Source organism: Lagenorhynchus albirostris, chromosome 20, assembly GCF_949774975.1.
Source record: "Lagenorhynchus albirostris chromosome 20, mLagAlb1.1, whole genome shotgun sequence".
NCBI classification, from domain to species: domain Eukaryota; kingdom Metazoa; phylum Chordata; class Mammalia; order Artiodactyla; family Delphinidae; genus Lagenorhynchus; species Lagenorhynchus albirostris.
This window is the reverse complement of record NC_083114.1, coordinates 46,677,183-46,703,429: the sequence shown is the minus strand read 5'-3', so window position 1 is coordinate 46,703,429 and position 26,247 is coordinate 46,677,183. Positions and strand designations below refer to the sequence as shown.

General features: G+C 45.0%; 1 protein-coding gene across 2 annotated transcripts in view; it reads left to right on the top strand.

Annotated features, from left to right (window-relative positions):
- The window catches only part of PITPNC1 (phosphatidylinositol transfer protein cytoplasmic 1), a 254,541-nt gene that overhangs the window by 191,383 nt on the left and 36,911 nt on the right, over positions 1-26,247 (top strand). For both annotated transcript variants that reach the window (XM_060133718.1, XM_060133719.1), the window contains one exon: positions 19,904-19,999. In XM_060133718.1, coding sequence (XP_059989701.1) covers positions 19,904-19,999 — 96 coding nt within the window. The remainder of the gene's footprint in view (positions 1-19,903; positions 20,000-26,247) is intronic.

The window sequence follows — 26,247 nt, the reverse complement described above, 5'->3', positions numbered from 1 at the left end:
TGAGCCCCTTAAAAAAAAAAAAAAAAAAGAGAGGGCAGAGAGCAGGGCACGTAAGGATATGTCTATGGGGAAGGGAAAGTCACCGGCCTCACACCTGATGGCCTCTAGTTTCCAGTAATGTGAGAAGAAAGGTCATCTACTGAAAGGGAAGGAGACAGGGAAGAGGGCTTAAAGAAGAGGATCAAGGTCAAAGATAACCTGAATGGGAAATGGATGAAGGAACCAACTCCAGAAGGGGAAAAGGGTTACTTGAAAGCTTTGGCAGTCTGGTGATTTGGGAAATTTTGAATAAGTTGTGCCACCAGCCTTACTATGTGTTGGTGTCATTTTCCCAGCTGTGCTCTGCAGCCTGCCTGTCGGAGCAGAAGAGGAAACGGTGGAATTGATTCAGGATTCGCTTTCAGTGTGGGTTCAGCAGGGTATGGAAAAGTGGAGTGAGAAAGTGAAGGTCATCGTGAGCCTTGAGTCCAGTGGAGGCTCTCAGGGATCAGAGAGCTCAACCAGGTCAAGGAGAAGCGGTACCAGGAGTGAGAGGATTGAGTTGGACGTTGGAAAAAAAGTACCTAGAGTTTTCAGATTTCAAAAGTGGACTAATTCCAGGAGATTCAAGACCAGGGTGGAGTTTGGGGAGGGAGAGGAAGTGGGGAGGAGTTGAAATGGAGGTAAAGGTCATTGGAGGAGAAGTAAAAAAGGAGTTAGGAGGCTGAGCCTGTGGCATTGCCTGGGCTGTCCGTATGGACACTGAGATCACAGAGACGTGGACATGAGTTGGGATAAAGCAGAACCTGGAATGCGGTCCACGGTGTTCCGGGAAGTGAAGCACCAGGGGTGTCCAGATCACTGGTCTGTAACTAACACCAGTCAGCATGACCATGTGGCTAGAAAACATGAGCCTGAAAGGAAGAGGGTCCCCCAAAGTGCCAATGATTCTACAAGTGACCACTAACCTCTAGGAATTTTAATGGGCTTTTGACTTTTCTCCCAAGCATTGTCTGGAAGTGGATTGATTAGTGATTCTGAATATGCTGCCTCTTCAATACTGAGCTCTGTATCCTAAGGGAGGACATCTCTTGTGCTTCATGCCCAGCTTATCACAGATGTGTGCCAACCCACGGGGGCTGTGGTGTTTGCTACGTGACAGACCCTGGGCCACCTCTTAACCAGAGCCAGTAATCTGAGCAGTAATCACAGAATTCAGTAGTCCTCTCACACCTTTTCCCCAGGCTCCAAAGTCCAGAAGCAGAGTCAAAAGTAACTTCTTCAAGAGTGGAGGGTCATAGTGATAATAGTAATCATCATCACCACCACCATCATCATCATGAAAGTGATGTGGATAATGGCTAGCGATGATGATGATAGTTCTGTGGCTATTTGCCGGAATATTTACTGAGCATGAGCCCAGCATCCTGCTAACCTGTTGTAGCTATGGTCGTATTAAATTCTCACAACTATCATCATCCCCATTTTACAGCTGAGAACTTAGGCTTCACGAGAGCAAGTGGTCTGCCCATGATCAGAACTAGCAAGTGTCAGACCTGGAACTTGATTCTGGGTTAGTTTAGCCTTAAAGCACCAACTCTCATATAACGAATATGCTCTCTTTGGCTCTAAAAATAGAGTTATAAGACTGTATGTGGAATCTGCTGCCTGGGTTTTTTAAGCCTGATTGAAGGTTTAAATTTTCATAGTGAGGAAAGGGAAATAGTCCCTCCCATGTTATAGAAGCAATGTCCAAAAACACTTTTCTTTTCTCCTTCGAAGTTTTGCAGGGCAGCAAATATTCCTAAAAGGAATTGTCATGGTAATGATATCCTTTGTCCTCTTGGCTTGTTAAAAAACTCTATTAGTAGGAAGTTTCTCAGAGGTTTAGAGCCTTATAAGGAAAGTTTATCAACTGGAAGAGTCAGGGAAATTGCTTTCCAACCATGTGTTCAGTTTTTGTATATCTGCCAGTATGAGTGGTGGGACAGAGCTGGGTCATCTTGAGTCTGGCTCCAATCAGATACCTTGGGATTAGAAGGTGAGGATGTTCAGCCAGTAGCGGGATGCTGGTGGCACACGGAGAAGGGGATAAAAATGATCAGATTCTGAGAAAAAGAAGATCTAGGTGGGAGAGAGAGAATGTCCTCAGAGATAAAGGCAAAGGAAATAAGTTAAAAATAAATTGAGGCCAATGATAAACCAAAGGGCTCCTTGAAGGAACAGAGTTGAACCGAGAACTCTATTCCTAGAGCCCAATGTCTGAACAGTTTATTTTCCCTACCTTTTAAGTCCCCACGTGCCTTTCTCAGCTGAGATCCAGTGCCAAAGGACATCTCAAAATACCCACAGCCAAAACTACTCAGCATATCTCGCCACGCAGAGAGAGAGCTCTGCAAAAGCCTTTGTCCTGAACTGTTTATGGATTTTCCATAGTCTGGGCGAGACCTTGGATATATGCCACCTACCAACTGGCAGCCGCCTTCCAGCCTGGGGACAGACCTTGTCCTCGAGACTGGGGAGTCTTCACTGGGTTTGTTGTGACTTTCCTCTGTTTTGCACATTCATCCTGAAAACCTCCCCGACTTTTCTTAATGAAGATTTTAGTTAGGAGAAATTGCATTAGTGGGCTCATGTATTTCTGTCATTCCTTCCCAATTATGTTAGTGGTAAGTGAAGGTAGTACAGTAAACTCCTGTATTTGTTATGGGCTGTGCCTGGGAGTCATAATGGACAATAAAATAATAAGTAATGGGCAGGACGACAGCTCTTAAAACCAGGTCGGAAAACCCCTCCAGCGCCAGACAGGAAAATGGCTCCTGCAGTTACCAGGAAATCTAGTGAATTCAGCTGGCATTCACAGGGCTCCTGTTAGGTACCAGCACTCAAGCCTGACACCTAACATTTCAACTTGAGAGCATTGTGCTGTGTATTAATCTCAGTCAACATTCACAACATCTCAAGGTAGATATGGTTATAATCAGTTTGCAGATGAGGGCACTGCTGCTGAGAGATGTTTAAATAAATTGCCCAAGGCCACACAATTAATAACAGACAAAACTGAGATCCTCAGTCTTTTGATTGTGTGTTCTTTGTTCTTTCCACACTCCACCTCAGCTGCCAAGAAGCAGATCCTGTGGCCAGAGTGGACCTCAGTGGGAAGGCATCAGATGGAAGCTTTCTGCCTAAACTGGCTATCTGAATTAATGGAACAGTGGGTGGTGGGGGATAAATGAGGGAATTATTCAGTAGTTTGGTTGAACAAGTCTTCAATGTGTAAACAAGTCTTACATAAGTCATGAAAAATGGGATGGAGAGAAATGAGAGAAGAGAGTAACAGATAAAAATGTTTTCTTTATCAAGCCTTGGGGGAAAACACTCTTTCCTCAAACACCCAACATGGTATTTCTCTCTCTCTCTCTCTTTTTTTTTTTTTATTACTAAGACAAGTGACCCTTTTTTTTACCCAAACCCAAATTCGGATGCCTTCAAAGAGATGTCTGGAGAATGAAGCATTGCATTGACAACCACCTTTTCTAAAAAGCTCAAAGGAACACCCTTATATTCAGCCAAGTGGCCCTGAAGAGGAAAGGTATGTAAACGCAGGCTGGGGGCCCCTGGCCCACGCTTGAATGACCAGGTGTAGAATAAGGACCCTTTGCCTGGAAGACCGTACATCCATCTCAGAAACATCTTTGAAGCTGAGCTTCATAATGGAAACGCTGACACAACCTGCTCTCAGCAGCCACGATATTAAACAGGCACGGAGCCAGCAGAAGTGGCTTGGAGCCAGGGAGGAGAGATTAGCATCACAAGTAAGAGATTTTAGGCTCTGAGCCAGGAGACGTTTTCTTTTCTTTTCTTTTCATTAAAAAAAAAGAATAAAAAGAAAGAAAGAACCAAAAAAAAAAAAAGGAAAGGTGCAAGAGAACTTATTTAGCAACCCTTTTTCAGGTGGTTCTCCTGCGAATACAGATAAGCATAGAAACAAACTGCTGTCTGTCTGAAAATTCGGCAGTTGTTTGACCTTAAAATGGTCTTGGCAGAAACCCTTGCAACCGGCACCCCCTCGGCTGTCCTTGGTTGGCCCCTGTGCAGAATGGGGTATGTTATCTGCATCAGGGAAATAGTGGCCAGCAAGGTCCATTTTTCACTTGGAGTTGGAGGAAGCTCCATTTGAACAAAAATTGGGTTTGCTACCTTCTTGCCCTACGGAGCTCTAGGAGCTCTAGGAAAGAAACGTGCAGGGGGTGGAAGCTTGTGGAAGCGGCTCCCCGGAAGGGTGAGCGTCAGTCATAGGGCCCAGTAGGACCTCTTTCAAGACAGCTTTTTTCTCACAAGGTGCTCCCTGTGGGATGCAGCCTTTTGAGATTTCGGGAGAGGGAGCCAGCCCCGGGATTTCATGATGCCGCGGAGCCGAGGTAGCATTTTCTAAGAGAGCCATGGGACCGGCCAGCCCCATTCCAGGGCACGCACCAAGCACTGCTCAGAGCTGGACCACTGCAGACAGGTGGAGGTTTTTTGTTGCAGGTAATTCTTGAGACTGGACACCATACCCGGTTTTCCCGTTAACAGTTTCTTCTGGCATTTTAGCTGCTTTCTCCAAAGCAGCGAAACTATTGATTGGTTGTGACTTTTTTTTAAACTTTTAACTTAAAAAAATGTCAGACCTACAGAGAAGTTGCAAGAATAACACAGCGATTCTAGATTCACCCATGGTTAACATTTTTCTACATCTGCTTTGTCTCTCTCCCTAAATATTAACACATTATTATTTTTTCCAGAACTCTTTGAGAGTAAGTTGCAGACGTCATGACCCTTCACCCTTAAAGACTTCAGTGTGCATGTCCTAAGAACAGGGACTTCTCTTATGTAACCACAGTGCAGTGATTAAATTCTGGAAATTTAACATTGATACAATACTATTATCTGATATAGAGTCATATTTACATTTTGCCAATTGTCTTTTATAGTGAACAACCATAAAAACCTTCATGATTTGTGTTTTCATCCAGGCACATACGTTACATTTAGTTGTTACTTTCTTTGGACTTCTTTAATCTGAAGCAATTTCTCAACTTTTCTGTCTTTCATGACACTGACATCTTGAAAAGCACAGGCCATTTTGGGGGATGTCCCTTTTTCTTGTGATTTCCTAACTGTGTTCTCATGATTAGATTCGGACTGGCATCTTTGGTAGAAATTCTATAGAAGTGACACTGAGTCTTGGTGGACTTTCAAAATGCCCTTCCCCAACATGTGTGTCTTCCCTGTGTTTTATTTTCTGGCCTTTGAGAAGACTGTGGCCTCCTTTGGTTTTCCCAGCTGTGTTTATCACAGAGCTGGAGTTGGCGGCCCAGTGTGAGGGCTCTGTGTGGGCTGAGGGTTCAGGCTGACGTGTTCTAGGACTGAAGAAGGAATAGTGGCTCCCTGATCTGAAGTCCCCCTGGGAGAGAGCACAGGGAAAATCCCGAAGCAGGAGTGGCAGGACTTCTAAGGTGGCCTCTAACTTCTGCAAACTGCTGATGGAGCCCTAACAGACTCACTTAGAGCAGAAGTGGGTCTGATGGGATTTGAGGGAAAAGAGGCCAAATTCCCTCCATCCATTTACCTTTTGTACCCAAGTTGCTGAGCTAGAGAATTCCATTTGGACGGTTTTCCTCCTAAATATCACGTCCATCCTATCTTCTTCTTTTCAACTGCTTATCTCTTTTCTAGAACCATCTCTCACTAAACCCATCTCCCACAAAGCTGCCTGAGGGGATCCATTTAGACCCCAAATTTGATTATTTCACAGTGGCTTCCATTGCCAGGGTGGAATCCATCTGACCACTACTTCCCTCTACAGTTTCTTGATTTCATACTCCCTGCCTCAAACATATTCCCCAAATACCACATGTTTATAGAATCTTAAGCATCACCTGGAGGTTTATTAGAACCTCAGGCCCTACCCTAGACCCACTGAACCAGACCTGCATTTTAGCAAGTTTCCCCAGGTGATTTATGTGCACATTAAAGTATAGGAAGTGCTATTTAGAACATGCTGGAAAGTTCTTAAGTTGCCCCTCAGGCTCTTGCTGTCGTTGGTTTTGAGGCATGAGTCTCTAACTATTCTTTGACCTAGGGATTCAGCGTCTAAAGTTTTGCAGTTATTTTTCCTAATTTGCAGGAAGAAGGAAATTTCACGGATGGAATTTTTCTCAATTTTTCTTTTTCCTCGCACAATTTTTTTTCTAAACTTTGACATCTGTTACTACTTGTTGGCTAACAAGATGTCATCTGCTGGCGGTCAACAAAATGAACCAACTACCAGCAAACAAATGCTAATGTTAAAACTCAAAGTTGGGGGCTTCCCTGGTGGCGCAGTGGTTGAGAGTCCGCCTGCCGATGCAGGGGACACGGGTTCGTGCCCCGATCCAGGAAGATCCCACGTGCCGCGAAGCGGCTGGGCCCGTGGGCCATGGCCGCTAAGCCTGCGCGTCCGGAGCCTGTGCTCTGTAATGGGAGAGGCCGCAACAATGAGAGCCCACGTACTGCAAAAAAATAAACAAAACAAAACTCAAAGTTGGTGGTATTTAGTGCAACAGTTCAGTTCCAAAACAGCAAAATATAAGAAAACAAAAAAATTAACTGTTGAGCTTTGATTATATATGAGACATTAAAAGATTGAAGAACACACAGATGAATGAGATACATTTGTTGCAGCCTTTTGCCCACTACCTTGGGGACCACATGGGCTCATAGTGCTGGGGCACTTAATGGGACCCAAGCAGTGGCCATCCTCTTACTAGAGCCCTTGGGGTGCTACCAGTCCTGATTTGCAGAATTCAGTGAAATAAAAGACTTCTGCTGTCACCTGTCAAGTTTATTTCATCTTCCATGTCCAGACGGCTATCCAAACCAGAACATTTCCTCTGGATTCCCCAGTTTGATAGTTTTTAAAACAAAAATCACAATGAGTCTGTTGCCACTTGCTTGATTTGGCTTTACTTGGAGAGATTTCAAAAGCCTGGAGCTGAAAGATAATTGTTCAACCTTTCCTTGAGTGTTAATGACTTATAAGCCTCTAATTTAACCAACGTAGCAACAGCTGAGACAAACCACTTACTATAGGTAGTGTTTCCCCTGGCAAGTCCATCAGGGAGATATGCATTGGGATTTCTGGGAGGCCAGGGATTTAACCATAACCAAATGTTACCCAACATAATGAATTATACACATTGTTGCTTTACTAAAAGGTGATCAAGAAGGGCTTGGCACAGCTTGGCATGACCTTGAAAGATGAGTTGGTGTGAGCCAGGCAGATAGGGTGGGGAAGAGCCTTTAAGGCAAAGGGATGAGCAAGAGCCAGGGTGTGGAAAGTTGAAAGGGTGAGTTGTTAGGAAGCTTGATGCTCAGAGGGGTGAGTGGGGCCTGCCTGGAGCAAGGAAGAGAGAAAGGAGGAATTCTAGGCAGTGTGAGTTGACAGGTAGAAGCAGGTATACTAATTCCATGCATTTGTGTAGCATTTTGGAGTTTGCAAAGCCCCTTCACACCTGGTTATCTCACCTGGCCCTGACTGGTCCTGCTTACTTCTGGATGATGAAATGGAGGCATGGAGGAGTTTCTAGGCACACACAACTCATGAAACCAGGATTAGACCCAGATTTTTATTTTTATTTTTATTTTATTTTTTTTTTTTTTTGAGGTACACGGGCCTCTCACCACTGTGGCCTCTTCCGTTGCGGAGCACAGGATCCGGACGCGCAGGCTCAGTGGCCATGGCTCACGGGCCCCGCTGCTCCACGGCATGTGGGATCTTCCTGGACCGGGGCACGAACCCGTGTCCCCTGCATCGGCAGGCGGACTCTCAACCACTGCGCCACCAGGGAAGCCCTAGACCCAGATATTCTGACTCCTAGGCCCATTCCACCATAAACTATGTTCCAGGGGCAGTGAAGAAAACATGCTAGCATATTGGGAAGAAAACTCACGGGTGGGTGTATATAGGTGGATGGATGAATGGGTGGATGGATAGACGGATGGATGCATGATGGAAACCAGAATCTCAAGAGAAAGGGTATTAAGGATTCTGCAGTTGTCCAGGTGAGATAGAGAATAGAAGGTCTGTCAGGGAGATGGATTGGTGAGATATGGAGGTAGACATAGAGGGATTCATAGGACTTACTGCCTGCCCCGATGTAAGAATACAAAAGAAAGAAGAGCCTAGGGTGACACCCAAGTTTCTACCTTGGACCACAAGAGGAAGGGTAGGCTCAAACCTTAGAGCCCAAAGGGGTAGCGATGAAGACGATGAATGTAATTTTGAATACATTGATTTTTAAAAATTTTAATTTCATTGGAATACAGTTGATTTACAATGTTGTGTTAGTTTCAGGTGTACAGCAAAGTGATTCAGTTATACATATAAATATATCCATTCTTTTTAAGATTCTTTTCTGATATAGGTTATCCCAGAATATTGAGTAGAGTTCCCTGTGCTATACAGTAGGTCCTTGTTGGTTACCAATATCATATATAGTAGTGTGTGTATGTTCATCCCAAGCTCCTGATTTATCCCTCCCCCCAACGTTTTCCCTTTGGTAACCATAAGTTTTTAACCAGGTCCAAATGAAGTGGGCTTTACCTTCCATTAACCAAAATTCCAGAAACAGAGACCTAGGTGAAATAAAAAGGTGTTTATTGGATATTTGTTAACACTGTGGCCTGGGAGGCACAGATTCAAAGAAGCATTTGAATTGTGTTCCACTGGACTACAAAATGGGGGAGGCTTATGAAGGCAAAAAAACACAAGGTTACGGTCAGCTACATGAATTGTTCCTCAAGAATTATAATTGGAGCTGGCAAGGACTAAGGGTGTTTGTTAAGTAAGGATTGGTTGGGGTCTGAAATGGTTGCATGGGGACAAAGGGAGACCTTGAGACCATAAGGTTGCAGCTGGCAGGTGGTGTTTTGAATATGGCTGGAGGTGTCCTTGGGTCAGGTACAGTTCAAAGAAAGTTCAAGTTTTCAGGGTGCAGAGACGTGTCTGAGACCAGATTCTCAATGGCCACCCGACTCATTTTTGTGCGCCTGAACTGTGATTACTCCATTTTCATTTCCATTTGTCATCACTGCTTTATGTCATCGTGTCCTCGCTGCTACCGGATGAGGGAGGAACTAATACTGCTCTTTACAGATGAGGAAAAGTGAGGTCTACTTGTCCTCAGTAGCAACCCCAGGTCACCCAGCCGAGCAGCAGAGCCCAGGTCTGCTGACTCTGCAGTCTGGGCTCATCACCACTGCACTATATTTCCTCTCTCTACAATTTTCTGACTCTGTTTTACATAATAAAGAAGTAAACAGAAACGGGGGCCTAATTACACCATGACCTTGGGTAGCACTCAGGAAGCAGCCCCCTCCCATCTCCTGGCCCATGTCTGTCTTACCCACGCCTGGAGAGCTCCTTCTGGAGCCTTCCGGTCGGCTGCCTGGGGCAGGTCTATGGAGCTCAGCCAGAAGCCTTGCCTAGTTCCCCGACTTTGCCTTGGGAGGTATTTAGAACCAGTCCACACAAAAGGAAAAACCAAACAAAACACAACCTACCAGGAAAATGTAACCATTTGTTCCTTGATTTTGTTTTTTCTGACAGTAGATGCAATCTATCACGAATCCTAAGTGGGTTTGGGCCGGTGTCCATTCCATTGTGTTGCCCAGAGAAGCACGCCAGGAATGAGCTAGAAGGAGACACAAGGCCCTGAAGCACCTCAGGCCGCTTGTTTGGTGAACCAGAGGAGGAACCTCTGTGGCCTCTGAGAGTAAGGCTACTGGCAGCTTTCTTCCAGGACTCTCCGCGTTGTTTTTTGACTTCCCAGTGTGGCCGCCCCACCAGGCACAGGCCTCAGCAAGCCACCTACGTCAGCATTTTAGTCCCTTCCCTTAAGGCTGAGTCAGTAGCTTCTCAGGGAAAAGAAAAGGACAGGTGTCAGGCACATTACTTCTTGTGCAAAGGATTCATTGTTTGGACTCAAAGAAGTTTTCGAGAAGGACAGAATCAACGTCGCCTTGACGTAGCAAACCTCACACACTGAGGCTATTGAGGGCTGGCCCGTCGCAAGCCCGTGAGCATTTCCAGGTGAAATAGCCATTCGTCAACTTGCAGGAAAACCAGCAGTTCTAGTTCCCAGAGGCCACCTTGTGAATTGAAATCAGAAGGAACAAGGAGAAATTGAAACTATTTTAAGCTCGGCTTCTGAGACTTACTTTAGGAAGCATTATTGATCATACTGCAGGGAAACTATACACATTCTTGGGTGTAAGGAGCCAGTACCCACATGTACCCATGTGACATGTTGGCTTGATCTCATGACACAGCCCATGGGTCCAAAGGGGGCTGCGGCCACAGGAAGAATTTGAATCGAGGCTGTTCTGTGCTGAAATCAGACCAAGCTTATGAAAAGAGCCTTGTTACAGCTGCCCTGGGAACCGTAACTTAGAAGCATTTTTGTGCCATTAAAGCCTTTTCAGTAAATGAATTGAGTCATAGCATTTGTGACCCTACTGGGTTGTTTTAATGTACTTTTCTGTTCCTTTCTTAATTAGTTACCATGATCAGAGCACCTTACAAGAACACTGTTTTGCCAGTCCGAATCTTTTTCTCCTCAGTCACCATGTCACTTTGATTACCCAAATGAATCAGGGTTCATCTTTGTTTTCCTGCATGGGACTTCAGGTCACAGCACGAAATGGTTGTCAACCCTCCACTGTTTTTGCCAGCGCTCTTTCTAGACACAAATCCGGGAATTGAAAGAAGTATTCTTTCCCTCACAGGGAGCACACTGTGAATTCATATCTACTGTGTTATGTATGCCCTTTGACCCTTAGGTCTCCTCCCTGCCCCTTCCCCAGGCATCCTTTCCTCTTATATCTCTCTGTGTTCTCAGCCCCAGGTATGTTTATCAGCAGCTTTTTATTTTAAACTTCACTGATGAGCAGTGCCCTGCGTTATTCCTGTCCTTCTGTCTCTACTGTTATCATCAGGTTCCTGCCCGTTTTTGAATTTTCTGCAAGCTTTAAGGTGGGTGGAGAAAGGAAAAGGACAAATCTCCAACACTGGCTGATGTTAAAGAAAAAGTTGTTCGTGACACTTGGTGAAGACAGGCTGACTTCAAGGTGCTGGCATGGTTGGGTTCTGAGTTGCAGACTGCCAACTTCTCCCTGTGTCCTCACATGGTAGAAGGGTCTAGGGAGCTCTATGGGGTCTTTTTTTGGGGGGGGTCTTTTTTATAGGGTACTAATCCCACTCTTGGGGGCTCCACCCTCATGACCTAATCACCTTCCAAAGGCCCCATCTCCTAATACTGTTGCACTGGGCATTTGTTTTCAACATACGAATTTGGGGGCCAGGGGCAGGGGATACAAACATTCAGTCCATAGCAATCCTTAGCTAATTATATATGCAAAGGCCCTATTTCCAAATAAGGTCATATTCTGAGGTTCCCGGTGGGCATGAATTTGGGGGAGGCACTAGTCAATTCACTATGGGAGTATTGATTTCTCTTCTCATAAAGAAGAATCAACATAATACCCTATAACTCAGCCATCCCACTCCTGGGTATGAACCCTAAAGAAGTGAAAATTTGTGTACACACAAATGCTTTTAGCAGCTCTCTTCGTAATTGCCCTAGACTTTAATGGGGGAATAAACAAATTGCTGTACATTCATACAATGGAATACTACTTAGTAAGCAAAAGGAATGAGCTTCGATTTGCACAACCACAGGATAAATCTCAAAGGCATGGTCCTGAGTGAAAAGAGCCAGTCTCAAAGTGTTAAAATCTGTATGATTCCATTTGTAAGACGTTCTTGAAAAGACGAAAACTGTAGGAATGGAGGACGCATGAGTGGTTGCCAGGGGTTGGGGTGTGGGGAAATTGTGATGATAAATTAGTTTCTTGGGGTGGTGAAACTGTTCTGAATCTTAATTGTAGTTGTGGTTGCAAGAATCTATACATGTGTTAAAATTCATAGAACTGTATACTCCCCCCAAAATCAATTTTAAAAAAGATTGTTTCAGGGGCAGGGAGTCCAAAATAAAAAACAAGGATCAACACCTTTCTAAAGGTGCTGAGTTATTTTATTTTTTGTGAATGACGAGATGGCACTAGCTTTCGTGTAAAGTTAATTTTTTTTTAACTTATTTTTTTGTCTGCGTTGGGTCTTCGTTGCTGCACACAGCTTTCTCTAGTTGCAGTGAGCAGGGGGCTTCTTTTCATTGCGGTGCGCGGGCTTCACATTGCGGTGGCTTCTCTTGTTGCGGAGCACGGGCTCTAGGCACGCAGGCTCAGCAGTTGTAGCTTGCGGGCTCCAGAGTGCAGGCTCAGTAGTTGTGGCGCACGGGCTTAGTTGCTCCGTGGCATGTGAGATCTTCCCAGACCAGGGCTTGAACCCGTGTCCCCTGCATTGGCAGGTGGATTCTTAACCACTGCACCACCAGGGAAGCCCCTAAAGTTAACTTCTAAACTTTTGTCTCTCCTCATAGAAAACAAAAATATGGTTACCAAAGGGGAAGGGGAGAGAGGGATAAATTAGAAGTTTGGGATTAACATATACGTACTACTATATATAAAATAATCAAGAAGGACCTACTATATAGCACAGGGAACTGTATTCACTATCTTATAATAACCTATAATAGAAAAGAATCTGAAAAAGAATATATATATATATGTAATTCCTCCTTGCTGAATTTGGACTGGAGTACTTCTTGTCTGATACATACCTTTTAGTACTTATTACTTTATTTTATTTTTTATTTTTATTATTATTATTATTTTTTTTTTGTGGTACGCGGGCCTCTCACTGTTGTGGCCTCTCCTGTTGCGGAGCACAGACTCCGGACGCGCAGGCTCAGCAGCCATGGCTCACGGGCCCAGCCGCTCCGCGGCATGTGGGATCTTCCCGGACGGGGGCACGAACCCGTATCCCCTGCATTGGCAGGCGGACTCTCAACCACTGCGCCACCAGGGAAGCCCTAGTACTTATTACTTTAGTAACAGATTATATCTTATATGGTGCTGTTAATTAAATCTTGCATTGAATCAAGTCTTCTACAAAATCCTAAGGCCCCTTGAAAATGGAGCTTATCTCACACATTTTAAGAGGCACAGTGTTGACCACATAGCAGATGCTTAATAAGTATTTGCTGATTTATTGATTGCTGTAAGCCTAGTGTCTTCTCTTCAGAGCACTGTCGTTGAGTAGGTCCACCTTCAGAACAAATAAGTTACCCAACTCTATTCTGCGGATGGGGGTGGGAAAGAAGCAGAAATGTTTTTCAAGAGACCAAAGAAGACCATCCTTTTTTATCTCTATCATAATGGCGATGGAGAAGACAAGTCACATATTCTTGGATTGGATCATATAGCTTACATATTTGTGAAACAGTCACGATTGTATTGTGTAGGCGTGAAAATGTTCTCGGTGGGAATACCAGTAGAGATGGGGTAATTAAATGATGGTTGTCTTTGTCAATAACTTGGACTATTTTTTTTCCCAGCCATAAGTGCTTTTCAGGCTCTCCTACCAGGTATGGTACTGTTAGAGAATAATCAATAGAACCATGAACCGACTCTAGCCCCATATGCTGAATGTATGAACCAGGGACCCGTATCCCCTGCCCTGCACCAAATCAGTTGTCCACTTTGCAAATCCAGAGCGCTGAAATGAAAGCATTGTTAAAACAATAATTCTGCTTCCAGTGTTCCTTCTTGCTGAACCTATTCTTTGTTAGTCTGTTGCCTCCCCCTGAAACGTCCCAAGTACAGCGAAAAAAAGTTAGAGCAGAACAGCAGCTTAGCTGGGATTCTTTGTCCCCTTAATCATATGTGAAGCATAAAATGAGACGACTAATAGACTTTTCTCAAAATCCCTACTAATCAGCCACCTCTACCTTACATCCTTGGTAGTTTGGACAGATGGCAGGAAGATAAAATCCACACAGCTACTAAGCTTGGATCTTCCTCCCCCCCCCCATTTTTTTTTTTTTAATAATAGAGTTTATTTTTTAGAGCAGTTTTGAGTTTATGGAAAAATCGTGCAGAAAGTACAGACAGTTCCCATCTAAACTTGGATCTTAAACCACAAACTTACTGTTATAGAGAAAGGGGTTGCAGAAGCCATGATTCCCAGGATTGTGGATTTCTGAAAAGCTGCTGTACACAGTGCTCTCCCTGGCTGGGCTATCACAAAATCCAGAAACGTCTAAAAGCAAAACGAGAGATTAAATAAAATCTAGAAAGGCACCCCTGTTCAAGGAAGAAATCTAGTGCGTCATTAAAACACATTCCATATTTATCAATGTACCTTTCCCTTCTGAGTTACAACCACATGACTCAGCATCTGTCTGTATTAAATATGGGGCATGTCCCCTTCTCCATCCTACCCACGCCCATGTTTACCCTCCTGGGAAAATCTTTTTTAAGAATGGAGTTATTAATGGCTACATAATAGTTCATCGAATGGATTTATCATAATTTCCTTGGCCATTCTCCCATACTGGGATATTTTGACTGTTTGCTTTTTTTTTTTTTCCCCCCCTCTCTCTCTGTTTTTTCTTGCTGTTACATTAATGTTACAGTGAAAATCTTTGTACATAAAGCTTTTTGTTTATTTAATATTCTTAAGATGAATTCTCAAAGCTTAAATTTACCAGATCAAAGTATATGGAGATTTTAAAGATGCTTGATACTTAATGTTCATAGTGCTTTACAAAAAAGGGAAAATTACTCCCTTTTCATTTTGGAATCTTTAAGATAGTTTTTACTCAGGAGATTTGCCTTCTCATTATAATATTGCTTAGTTCATATTAAAAGGAGTTTGTTTATTGAGTGTTCATTGTGTAGTTGGGGGGTAGAGTTCAGAAGAGTCAACCAGATTGGCACTGAAATCCATTACAGATGATTCGTGGGTGGGTATGTCTCTGATAAATAACCACAGATGGGAACATTATTATAAGGGATATAGGGGAAGTACCATATTTGACTCCCAAACCCAACTCCCATCTCAAAAAGGGACAAATGCCGCCCAAGAAGCTCCCAAGAGCATGAAGGTACACAGCACCTGTGTCAGGTGAGATCCTGGTGGAGCTTTGGCTTAATGTATCAACATTAAGATGTGTCTCATCCTAAACTATCTCAGCAGATCTCATTCCACCTCAAAGAGCTGGTGGTTGCACCAGAGTTCCGGCAGCCGCTGCCGCTGCGGCTGCCACTGGGGAAGCCCCAGTGAATAGTTAATCTTGCTGTTTTCCTTTGGGGCCTGGCTAATCCTCTGTTTGTAATAGGGTTGGCTTAATTCTGGATCATGCCCTAAACTAAGGATGAAGATGAGGCTGTTTTACCCCCACTGTGGCCTCTGATTACGCTACGTCGTGACCACTGCCACTTCCTGTTTCCCTGCTGCAGCCCCTCTGTGCACCACCCACGTCAGCTGCATGTGGGTGAAGGGGCAAAGAACAGGATGTAGGAGCCTAACATGACCCGCAAGTCACTCACCATCACCGACATTTTAACTGGAAAGAATTCTAGTGGTCATGTGGGTCACTTGATCTCAGCCACACTGGGGCCATAGATCTCCCTGATAATCAGATGAAAGTGGTCAAACCCTCTCTCCGGAAAGAAAGCATCTCCTCAAACGTTGGGTACAATTCCAGGATATTTCACAGCTCCCTGCTACCCATCCATCTAGATGACGCCTTTTATTCTGCAGATAAGGATATGGAGACCCAAAAGAGGTGCTGGGTCCTGCCCAAGGTTACACAGAGGTGATAACTGAATTCAAACTCAGCTGTCCTGATTCCCATTGTGGGATCCATCAGCCAATACTACGAGGTTTCCACTCTATGTTGAGCCCTATATTGGGGATTATAGAAAGTTAGGGTGCTTACCAGCAAAGAAATAGAACTTGGGTTCATGAAAGGAATCTGAGATCAATCAGTAAGCAATATTCGTGCCATAGGTTCTTCTTTGGAAAGTAGAAGCTGATGTCTTCCGGTAATTCAGCAGTCATGTGTTGAGCACCTACGAGCATCTCCTAAAGGCTCTTAATCATTGGGAGATTTATTATTTATTGGAAATTAAGACTCTTTGTCATCTCCAGCCTGAAGAAGATGTTGAGGTCCTCAAACTGATTTTTTTGTAGCTTTTTTTTTCAGGTCCTCACCCTGAAACGTTGACTGTGAAGGTGCTTGGTATTTCATGGACTTGGATGCAAGAATTAAGTGTCATATTGAAGAAGGAGTCCAGAGTTGGAACTGAAAGCTACCTAGGTAGATTCTACTGCAGCCTCAGCAAAAAAGCTCCAAGTCGTTGGGGAGTTCCCAATAATAGCTACTCAGGACATACATTTTTCGGTAGCAGGAAGAGAATCAGAGTCCAGTTTCATCTTTCTGGAAAGAAATAGGAAGTACTCTTGATTGATATTTATCTTCTCGGTTGGGTGCCAAGAGGCAGCCTTTTATCCCTGGAGGAGTCTGGTTGTGAAGCCTGGAGACTTGCCCTGAATCAGAGCTTCTCTACCGACGGGCTGTGTGACTGCAGGCAGCTCTTTTACTTCTCTGAGCCTTGGTTTTCTCATTTGAAAACTGGAAATAATAATACTATCCTGACCTTGTAGTTGTTGAGTCAACATAAATGACTCCTCTCCCTAGCTTGACAGTATATTCTTTCTTTTGTAGCAAATATTTTCTTCCATCTTGTATTTTGGGGAGTAGCTTCCCAGTCTTCCTCTCCCACTAGATGGTAACTCATTAAGGGCAGGAACTCCGCCTTTCTTTTTTTTTTTTTTACAGTGTTTCTTCTAGCAATGTCAGATTCTGAGACACTTCAGTTAATTTTGGCTTTAGATTGAGTTTCTCTCCAACACTCCACTCTCTATGTGGTGTGTCTACATTTTTCAGTGTATCCAGTGACAATGTATGCCATAAATTATTGGCTTTGGGGCCCAAAACTCAGAGTAGAAAGGTAAAGCAATATAATGGAGAGAGTACATGAAGGAGATATGGATTGGATTTGATTTTCCATGGCTGATTTGCTCTGTGACATTGGGCAAAATGTGTAACCTCCGTGGGCCTTCATCTGTGTCACCATTCCTGCCTATCTGCGATGGTGTCATGGCTGCCATATTACATCTGAGATATTTTCTGGTGCAAAGTGGTGGGTTTGGTGGTAAGAGAACTCAGCCCTTCTTATCTTTGCAGCCCCCAAAGCCAAGGGCGCCGTTTTGTATGCAGTGGAGGTATTAGTTGGGGCCCAATTGGGAGGCATAAACCACACAGTAATTTGAACAGGAAGAGTATGTAAGTAATGTAAGGAATTATTAAACTTTGATTGGAGTAACCATAAAGATGTAAAGAGAAGTCAAAGGCTAAGGGAGTAGACGCAAGCAAGAACAAACTTGAAAGGGGTCCACCTCCATGGCTGGAGTTCAGACCTCCTTGCAGGAGTTGTGGTTGTAGCCCACTGGATGGCAGAGAAGTTTGCTGGGTTTCCTGGACCAGAGCTTGTCCACAGTTGCTGGGCAGCAGAAAACAGCCCTCTGGGTTCAGGTGAGATGAGACTGGTGGGCAGGTATATAGGGTCAGGGCACCACTGGCAGTGCGAGGCCTGACACACATGGTGCCTAAATCAGGAGGGCCATGTTGAAGGCCAGGACTCCGAGGTCACCAGGCAACTGTGTACTCCGGGCATGCAGCTGGGACAGAGCAGCACCGCATGTCCCCCGTCCTCCCCCCCACCCCCACCCCAACAGATTCTGCAGCAGGAATAAGATTCAAACTAGGAAGAGAAGCACCCTTCTTCCTGCAGGGTCCCCCTAATAAATGACTTAGTGTCCTACTCGCTGTCAAGGAGAACTTACAGGGTCCAGTCTGTTATCTCAGAGCAGAGACTTAAGGGTGAACTTGGAGCAGAAGGGCAATAATGTAATAATGTGATAATGGGTGATCCAAAAGTATTTGAATTAAATTAGGAAAAGCCACCTAATCTGTCAATAACTCCCTTAACCCCTGTTCATTTTCCCTTCTTTCAGTCCCATAAATTTTACCACCAATAAATGTCAAAGCTCTCTAACTTCTCTTGTAATTTACTCTCTAGCAGCTCATTTGCCTCTGGGGTGTTCCCTTCTGTTTTGTTTTCTTAATGAGGCACATGTCTTCTCTTGCACACACTTTAAAAGAGATTCATGGGAAGAGAGAGAAACACACAAACACCCTGAGACCCAGTGTTTCATTTCACAACTTATTTCTCCACTCAACCTTGAACTTACTTTCCTTCCGTCTCTCCATTCCATTTCAAAGCAATCAACCTGTCCCTCCCAAACACATTGAGAGTGTCCCCAAGCTCTTGACTTCAACTGGCCATGGAAGGAGTCAGAGCTGATCCAGGAACCAGTCTTTCTCTGCCTTTATGGAAAATGCAGTGGCCTCCTCAAGTCAGACTGGGGAGTTAATCTTGAATAAATCTGAAGAGTCCAGTATCTAATCATTATAGAAGAAAATTGGTGACAGAGCAAACAGCAGACTGGGCAGATAATAATCAGCACAGATATTATTCAGAAAGCATTTGGAAAGGACTAGGAGTTTCAACTTGTAAAGAGCCCTCCAGATGCTCTCCTGCGGGAGAGTGTGTTATTAATAGGCTCCAAATTTGTGTCAAGACAATGTTCTTCGGCGTCAACCACTCTGTTCTTTCAAAATATTTCATTCTCTTCTAGAGAGTCAGATTTAACTAGTGTTAGTGGATGATTCCCTTGTAGGAATTAGCTAAACAGAGAGGTAGGGCTACAGTTAAGACTTTCTCCAAGGATCAAGTGATTTGCAAACTTAATCTGTTTACTATCCTTCAGAAGCGTATCCCTTTAGATCAGAAAAAGTGGCAATGGGAAAAAGTAGAGGAACTTAATCTTTCCACTAGAGTGTACATCTATATATGTGGCTGTCTGACATATTTCTTTCTCTTTTTTTTTTTTTTTTGCGGTACGCGGGCCTCTCACTGTTGTGGCCTCTCCCATTGCAGAGCACAGGCTCCGGACGCGCAGGCTCAGCGGCCATGGCTCACGGGCCCAGCCGCTCCGCAGCATGTGGGATCTTCCCGGACCGGGGCACAAACCCACGTCCCCTGCATCAGCAGGCAGACTCTCAACCACTGCGCCACCAGGGAAACACTGTCTTACATATTTCTTTGCAAGTGTTGGACATTCTGGGCCAGTGGAATCAAGCGTAGCTTGGCAGGAAGCCATCTCAGTACTTTTTCAAGCTCCATCTTCTTACCACTGTGTGTACTAAGGAGATCATGCTCTTAAATGATCAAGAATAAGACAGTGGGTAATGGGATTATGGACAATCTTTATTTTCTTCTTTTTCGTTTATCTGTATTTTCTTCAATGAGTGTGTGTTATTTCTGATATTAAATATATGTAAACATTGTAATGAAAAAAAAAACCCCACATTTTTCTTCTCTAAATCTCAGGCTGTATTACTGCTTTTTGTCTCCTATCTACCCAGAACCTTTTTAGCCTCTTCCCTCCCCCTGTTTAGATTAACTGCCAAAAATCAGCAGACTTCCTTTTTGGAAGAAACTTTTGGAAGAGATTTATTTCTTCACTCTTGAACTACTAAAAACAGCCTGTTTTTCTTCTTCCCCTAACCAAGTGGTGATTGATGCTACACCTGCCTCTGATGTGACAAAATGTAAGCGATGAATAAAACCTTTTCGTGATTCTTGCACATTCGGGGGCAGCGTAGAGCTCTCCCCGGGGGCACTGTGCCATGTGAAGATGCTCTGTGGGGAGTTATTCCGCCTCAGGCACTGTTGGGCCAACTTGCAGGCACCTTGAGGATCTCACCCACTGTCACTAACCTTTGATATTGTTGCTGTGCTCTTTCAGATTTTTGACAATGAAGCCAAAGATCTGGAGAGAGAAGTGTGCTTTATCGATATTGCCTGCGATGAAATTCCAGAACGTTACTACAAAGAATCTGAGGTGAGCAATAGATGGGGTGACATGTGGAAGAGAGTCATTCAATCATTCATTCAACAAACATTTATTAAGTCCACACTGACCTGGGACACTTCCATATGTCTTTGTGTTGATTCAATTTGCTTTCACATCTTGCTGGACTCTTTACTGCGGGTCTCAAAATGAAGTCCCTACTGCTTGGGGCCCGTGGTTAACCCCGGCTGCCACTCAATTTCAATGTAGTCTCCTATCTCCCCAGCTCTGCCATCAATCTGGGCAGCAAAATACTCACAAGGCTGAACCACCCAACGATAACTGGCCTATAAAATGCAGCAGCCACCTCTGGCTTCCTGTTTGGCCAGGCCTGGGCCCAGCCTGTCTCCCCCCCTCTGCAGGAGCTGTGTTTTATTTGTACCTTTGGGGTCTAACACAAAGAAAATGCTCCATCAATCCTCCCTGAGTGCATATTGAAACTTGGACAGCTCATCTCTGCACAGAACCTTTCTCTCAAAACCAGAAGTGCCTTCATGCAGCCCTCTCTTTTTTTCATCTTGACTAAGAATAAATTTAAGAGAATATGTGTCTGTATGACTCCCACCTACCAGAATCCATTGTGTACCTCAGTGCGAACTTGCTATTTTACTGTTAGTGCAAGTCCCCATTTGTATCCTGTTAGTATTTTATTAATGGCTGCTGACGGACCTTGGGTGACCCCCTTGGAAATAACGTCCCAGCCCTGCAATGACAACAGATGCTGGGCTATTTTTGTTGTTTAGCAACATTCAGCCAATCACAATATGTTTGGAGTTGGGGCCCCAGTCTCGTCCTTGAGCTGTAACACATGGACCTTGAAACTCTTCCCTCAGCTTGGTTAGGGCTGATTTAAGACATAATAAATAAACCCGGTAAAAATGAATTCTACCGTGACACACACTGGGCTCCCAATGTGGTTCAGATTTTTTTTGCTTCCACCTTTTGGGATTCGTTTGGATATCAGAGTCTAACCCAATGTTAGCAAATGCTTAGCTGCTTAATTGCAGGCATGGGCTCTGCAGCTGCTGTCTCTTTAAAGTCGGGGAGAGGCTGATGTGAATTACTCTTGGTGGGACTCAAGGATGAGCTTTTGAACGTCATCCATTTACATTACACTCTGCAGCCAACCACACTTGTGAATTTTCAGAAGAACAAAATGAAATGCTCTCTGTATAACTGTGGACCTGCTCAAGAGGAGAAGCTTGGCCTCCCCTTGTCTTAGAGGAGGTACTTCTGTGGTTTCATCTCAAGGCCACCAGTACTTATGGGGCTTCAGTGATGTGCAAAGCATCATGCAGTGCATTGGGTGAAGCTGTTGCCCCGTCGCTTCTGTGGCTCCTTGGGCCTGGGGGGCTGCTGTCTTACCTGGACGTCCTGGCCTCTTTGGTAGCTCAAGCCTTCTAGAAAGGCAGCGTTGCCAGAAAACTCTGAACTGATTTCAGCTCTTCCTCTTAGATAGCTTTGGTGTGGTCCTGCCTGGCACTCAGGGAGTTCCCTTCTGATTCGGAGGAAAGTCTTAGGACAGATATGGAACACTAATGACAAAATCAACACGTCTCATTTCTAGTCATTGTGTACCTGACTCATCTCCCTGTGCATTGTGCTCCCAAGAACCACCACTGGAAAGCTTTTTCTCATTGACACAGATGTTCAAGGACCATTTTTTCATGTTTCACAGTCATTCATTTTCCTGGGTCATAAAATATTCTTTTCTAGATGCAGTTTGACCAAGGAAATGAGAGGGGAATAGTCATTCATCCAGTAAATATGTACTGAGTACTCACTGAGTGTCACAGACAATATTTAGATGGGGACGTGGCAATGAACAGAAGAGACACTGAGGGTGTCTAGCAGGGGAGCCAAACAACAAAGAAATAACTACATGAGCACATATGGAGTAAAAGTCACAGGTGCCATAAGGAAGCTTGCAGGGAGAGACCACGATAGGGAAACTGAATTTGAGAGGATGGGATCAGGAATGATGCTCAGGGAGAAATGGCCTGCTGGGACCCGCAGGATGAAAAGAGCTGGGGGACAGTGCTCCAGGGGGAGGTGACAGCATGCATGGGAGTCCCAAGGTGTTACCTATAAGGAAACAAAAGAAGGCCAGTGTGGTTGCAGCAGCAGAAACAGAAGGAAGAATGGCACAAAGGGAGGTTGGAAAAGAGGGTGGGATCATGTTAAGACGCTTAGATTTTATTTACATGCAGTAGGATGCCTTCGAAGAAATTAAAGCTGGGACATCATATGATCCGATTTGTGCTTTTAAAAGATTGCTCTGGATGGAGAAGGGACCGGCCGGGAGCAGAGTGGAAGTCAGGAAACCACTGAGGTCATCGGAGTTGTCTACCTTGTTGATTATTGAAGTTATATGGCAACTTGAAGTGGAGGGCTGGGAGCAGATGGCTTGGAGGTATATTTTAAAGAGAGACTTGACAGGGATTGGTCGTGGACTGGGTGTGAAGGTGAGAGAAGAGGAAGAGTCAGGATGACCTGAAGGTTTACAGCTTGGGCAACAGATAGATGGGGGTGAGAAGAGGAGTGGATTTTGGAGAAAGATGGATGGATTTTGTGATGACAGTGAGACATCTAGAACAAATAGAAGTGGGTCTGGAGCTTAAATGAGAGATCTGGGCTGGAGACAAATTGGAGAGTATTTGGGAAATAGAAGAATTTAAAGTCCTGAGGATGGATGAGAGTGAGCAAGCGTACAGTATAATGGGAAAGGGGTTCGGGTCCGAGCATTAAATTTAGGACAGCAATATTTGGAGATCAGGAAGAGGATGAGGAGGCCCCAGGGATCTACAAAGAATTGGCCAGAGAATTAGAAGGAAAACAAGGAGAGAGCACCAAGGAATGCAAGTTTCAAGAGAGGAGAGGGATTGGTTATGCTTAATGCTGGTGAGAGATCAAATAAGATGAGAATGGAAAACTGTCTCTAAGAGCAGTGGTTTTCCACTGGGGGCGATCTTGCCCCACAAGGATGCTTACAATGTCTGGAGACATTTTTTTTTAAGATTTTTATTTATTTATTTATTTATTTTTGGCTGTGTCAGATCTTAGTTGTGGCACGCGGGATCTTCATTGAGGCACGCGGGATCTTTTGTTGTGGCGTGTGGGCTCCTCTCTAGTTGTGGTGCACAGGCTCCAGGGCGTGAGGGCTCTGTACTTGTGGTGCACGGGTTCCAGAGCACATGGGCTCTGTAGTTTGTGGCATGCAGGCTCTCTAGTTGAGGCGTAGAGCTCAGTAGTTGTGGCGCTCGGGCTTAGTTGCCCCGCGGCATGTAGGATCTTAGTTCCCTGACCAGGGATCGACCCCGGCATTGTAAGGTGGATTCTTTACCACTGGACCACCAGGGAAGTCCCTGGAGACATTTTTGGTTGTCACAACTTGGGAGTGCTACCAGCCACTAACCACATCCTATAATGAACAGGACAGCCCGCCACAACAAGAGTGATGGACCCTCAAATGTCAGTATGCCAAGGCTGGGAAATCCTGCCCTGAAAGTAAAGGTCGTTGGAGATGAATGGAGGTCTGGACTCAGCTCTCACACTCAGAGCCACCCCTGCCTGTCCTGGAGTCTTACTTAATGGATGTGGAGGAAGGGGGCCCCAGAGGGCTCAGCCCTGCACACTCTGTCAAGCCCTGCTTCCCAAACGATCGCCAGCCTACATTACAGGTAGAATTTTTTCTCACTCGCCCTGGCAGTTAGACCACAGAGGAAAAGGCAGACTTGGGAGCCTGCAATAAAATAATAGGAAAAGTATGTTCCGTGGGACTCCCTTATGACCTAAACCCACCATCATTGGACTTCCAGAATCCACACTGCAGTATGAGCCTACCAGAAGGGAGAGAAGTGAGTGTCCTGGGCTGTTTAGGTTGTGTGTCAGTAGCCAGGGACAGAGAATAAGGGAAACAACCGATTCAGAAGGCAAACCACTTCCAAATACATTTCTCCTCTGCACACTGTAAATAATTAACATCCTCCTCCCTGCCACAAGAATTTCTTTCTAAAATGAAATCTGACCTTGTCATTTTCTGCTTAAAAGCCTGGTCCCCTTAGCATGGTCCTCTGCCTTCTCCCCTCCAGCCCTCCCCACCTCTGTTCCTCTCAATTTGGAAGCTTCTAGTCATTACTCTTCAGAGTTCAGCTCAAATGTGACTTCTCCTCTTTGGACTCTCCTGGGCACCCCACTCCCTACCCACTGGCAGCAAGGATTCTGGTCTGTGGCTTCTAGATCATGCTGGCTCGTGCTAGCTCACAGTTATACCCTGAGCTCCACGAAGACAAGGGTTGTCGTCTTCATCACCATTCCCCAGCAGCTAGGACAGAACCAGCACATAGCAGCCACTCACAAAACGGTTGTTGAATGAATGAGTGAAAGCCACGGGCTTTATTTTTTCCTTCTAGCAGTGACAATTTCGGAGCGAGCGCTATCAATGAAAATGCATTTGTGGCCATTAAGCTAACAGTAGTGAATCAGAGTTCCTTATATATATATTTTTTTTTTTCTTTAATCTGAGGCCTACAGCTTTACGAGCTTTTTCTTCCAGTCCATCTTTGTAAGTTGACTATGTCAGCGTCGTAAATAGGAACACATTTTCTGCAGAGAAAGCTGAAATGCTGGTGGGCTCAGTGTATTCTGAGACTTTGAGGCTTATGCATTCAGACCAGGGTTATCTGGGTCACCACTCAGCTCCCGTCACACACACACACACACACACACACACACACACACACACACACACACACACACACACACACACACACACACACACACACACACACACACACACACACACACACACACACACACACACACACACACACACACACACACACACACACACACACACACACACACACACACACACACACACACACACACACACACACACACACACACACACACACACACACACCCTCCATCCAGGCCGAAGCAGGGGATTGAAGTAATTTCTTTTCTTTTTCAGGGGATTGAAGTAATTTCTTTTCTTTTTCCATTTGTCCCTGGAAACCTCCGAACCACATGAGGCAAGAATGCCTCTCTCACTAAGGTGACCAGAGCTGGAAGTTTTCCGCTGGGTGCCCTCTGCCTGGTGGCACAAGGGCCCCCACTAAGCAGAGTTTCAGAAGGACTCCGGAGACTCAGCATCGGCCGGTAGCTCAGCCCAGCGCTCTCTTTATTCTCATTTTGTGGTGCCGTTGTTTCCCAGCCACATCAGGGGCCTAAGCTGCAGCTCCCAAGAACCTCTTAATCTCAAGTTTTTCTCTCCTATCTGTGGCAGGACTCCACAGGGCAGCACTGCATTGTTTAAAAAAAAAGAAAACAGTGTGATTTCTCAGGCCCAGAGAGCACCTCCAGGTGCACCTCCACAGGGCCCCACCAAGGCCCTGCCCCCATTAGAATCATGAAGCTCTTTGCATCAAGTCACATCAGCACCACCCAAGCAGCAAAGACGAAGAGAAGCCAGTGTCTGAGCAGGTTGTACTTGTTATGTGGTCGATACGTGCGTTCTTTCTTCTGCCAAGGTGCCCATCCCTCTGATGCTCTGCCAGAATTTCAAGGTGAAAATCCCAACCCAGGAAGGAGGAACTCAGGCCGATCAGTTGTAGCATGCCCTCAGAGGACACGGGCAGTGAGCCCACACCTGCAAAGCTGAGTTGGCCATTTGCGATGCAGGAACAAATCTCAACACCCAGCCTCCAGGACTGGTCCAGCCTGGACAGTCTCCAAAAGTCAGGCTTAGGGAGCTCTAACTCAGAGGCCTTTGGTGTTGGTCCAAGTCCAGTGCTCTTCCTCCTGGATTCACTGCAGTCGTTTTTAAGGTTCAGCTTCCATTACAAGATCAAGAGGGACCAGAAAAAGTGACATCTCTAGTGGCCTTCCAGGGGTCTGTCCCCGCAGCTCCCCCCCAGAGACACGAATGTGGAGTCATACGCAGTTTCTAAATGTTCAGCCTTGAGTAGAAAGGGGGAAAAAGAAAAAAGAAATGTCATTTTCTGGGAGAGGAAGTTTAGAAGTAGAGGATGTGTTGTGCTTTGTTTTTTAAAAATCTTCATTGATTTTTGTAAAGCAAAGGGGAGTGGTTATAGACCAGTGGTTTCCAACTAAGGCCAGTTTTGCTCCCCAGGGGTCATCTGGCAACGTCTGGAGGTATTTTCGATTGTCACCACTGGCAAGGGGTTGTTTGCTACGGCATCTAGTACGCAGAGACCAGGAATGCTGCTATAAAC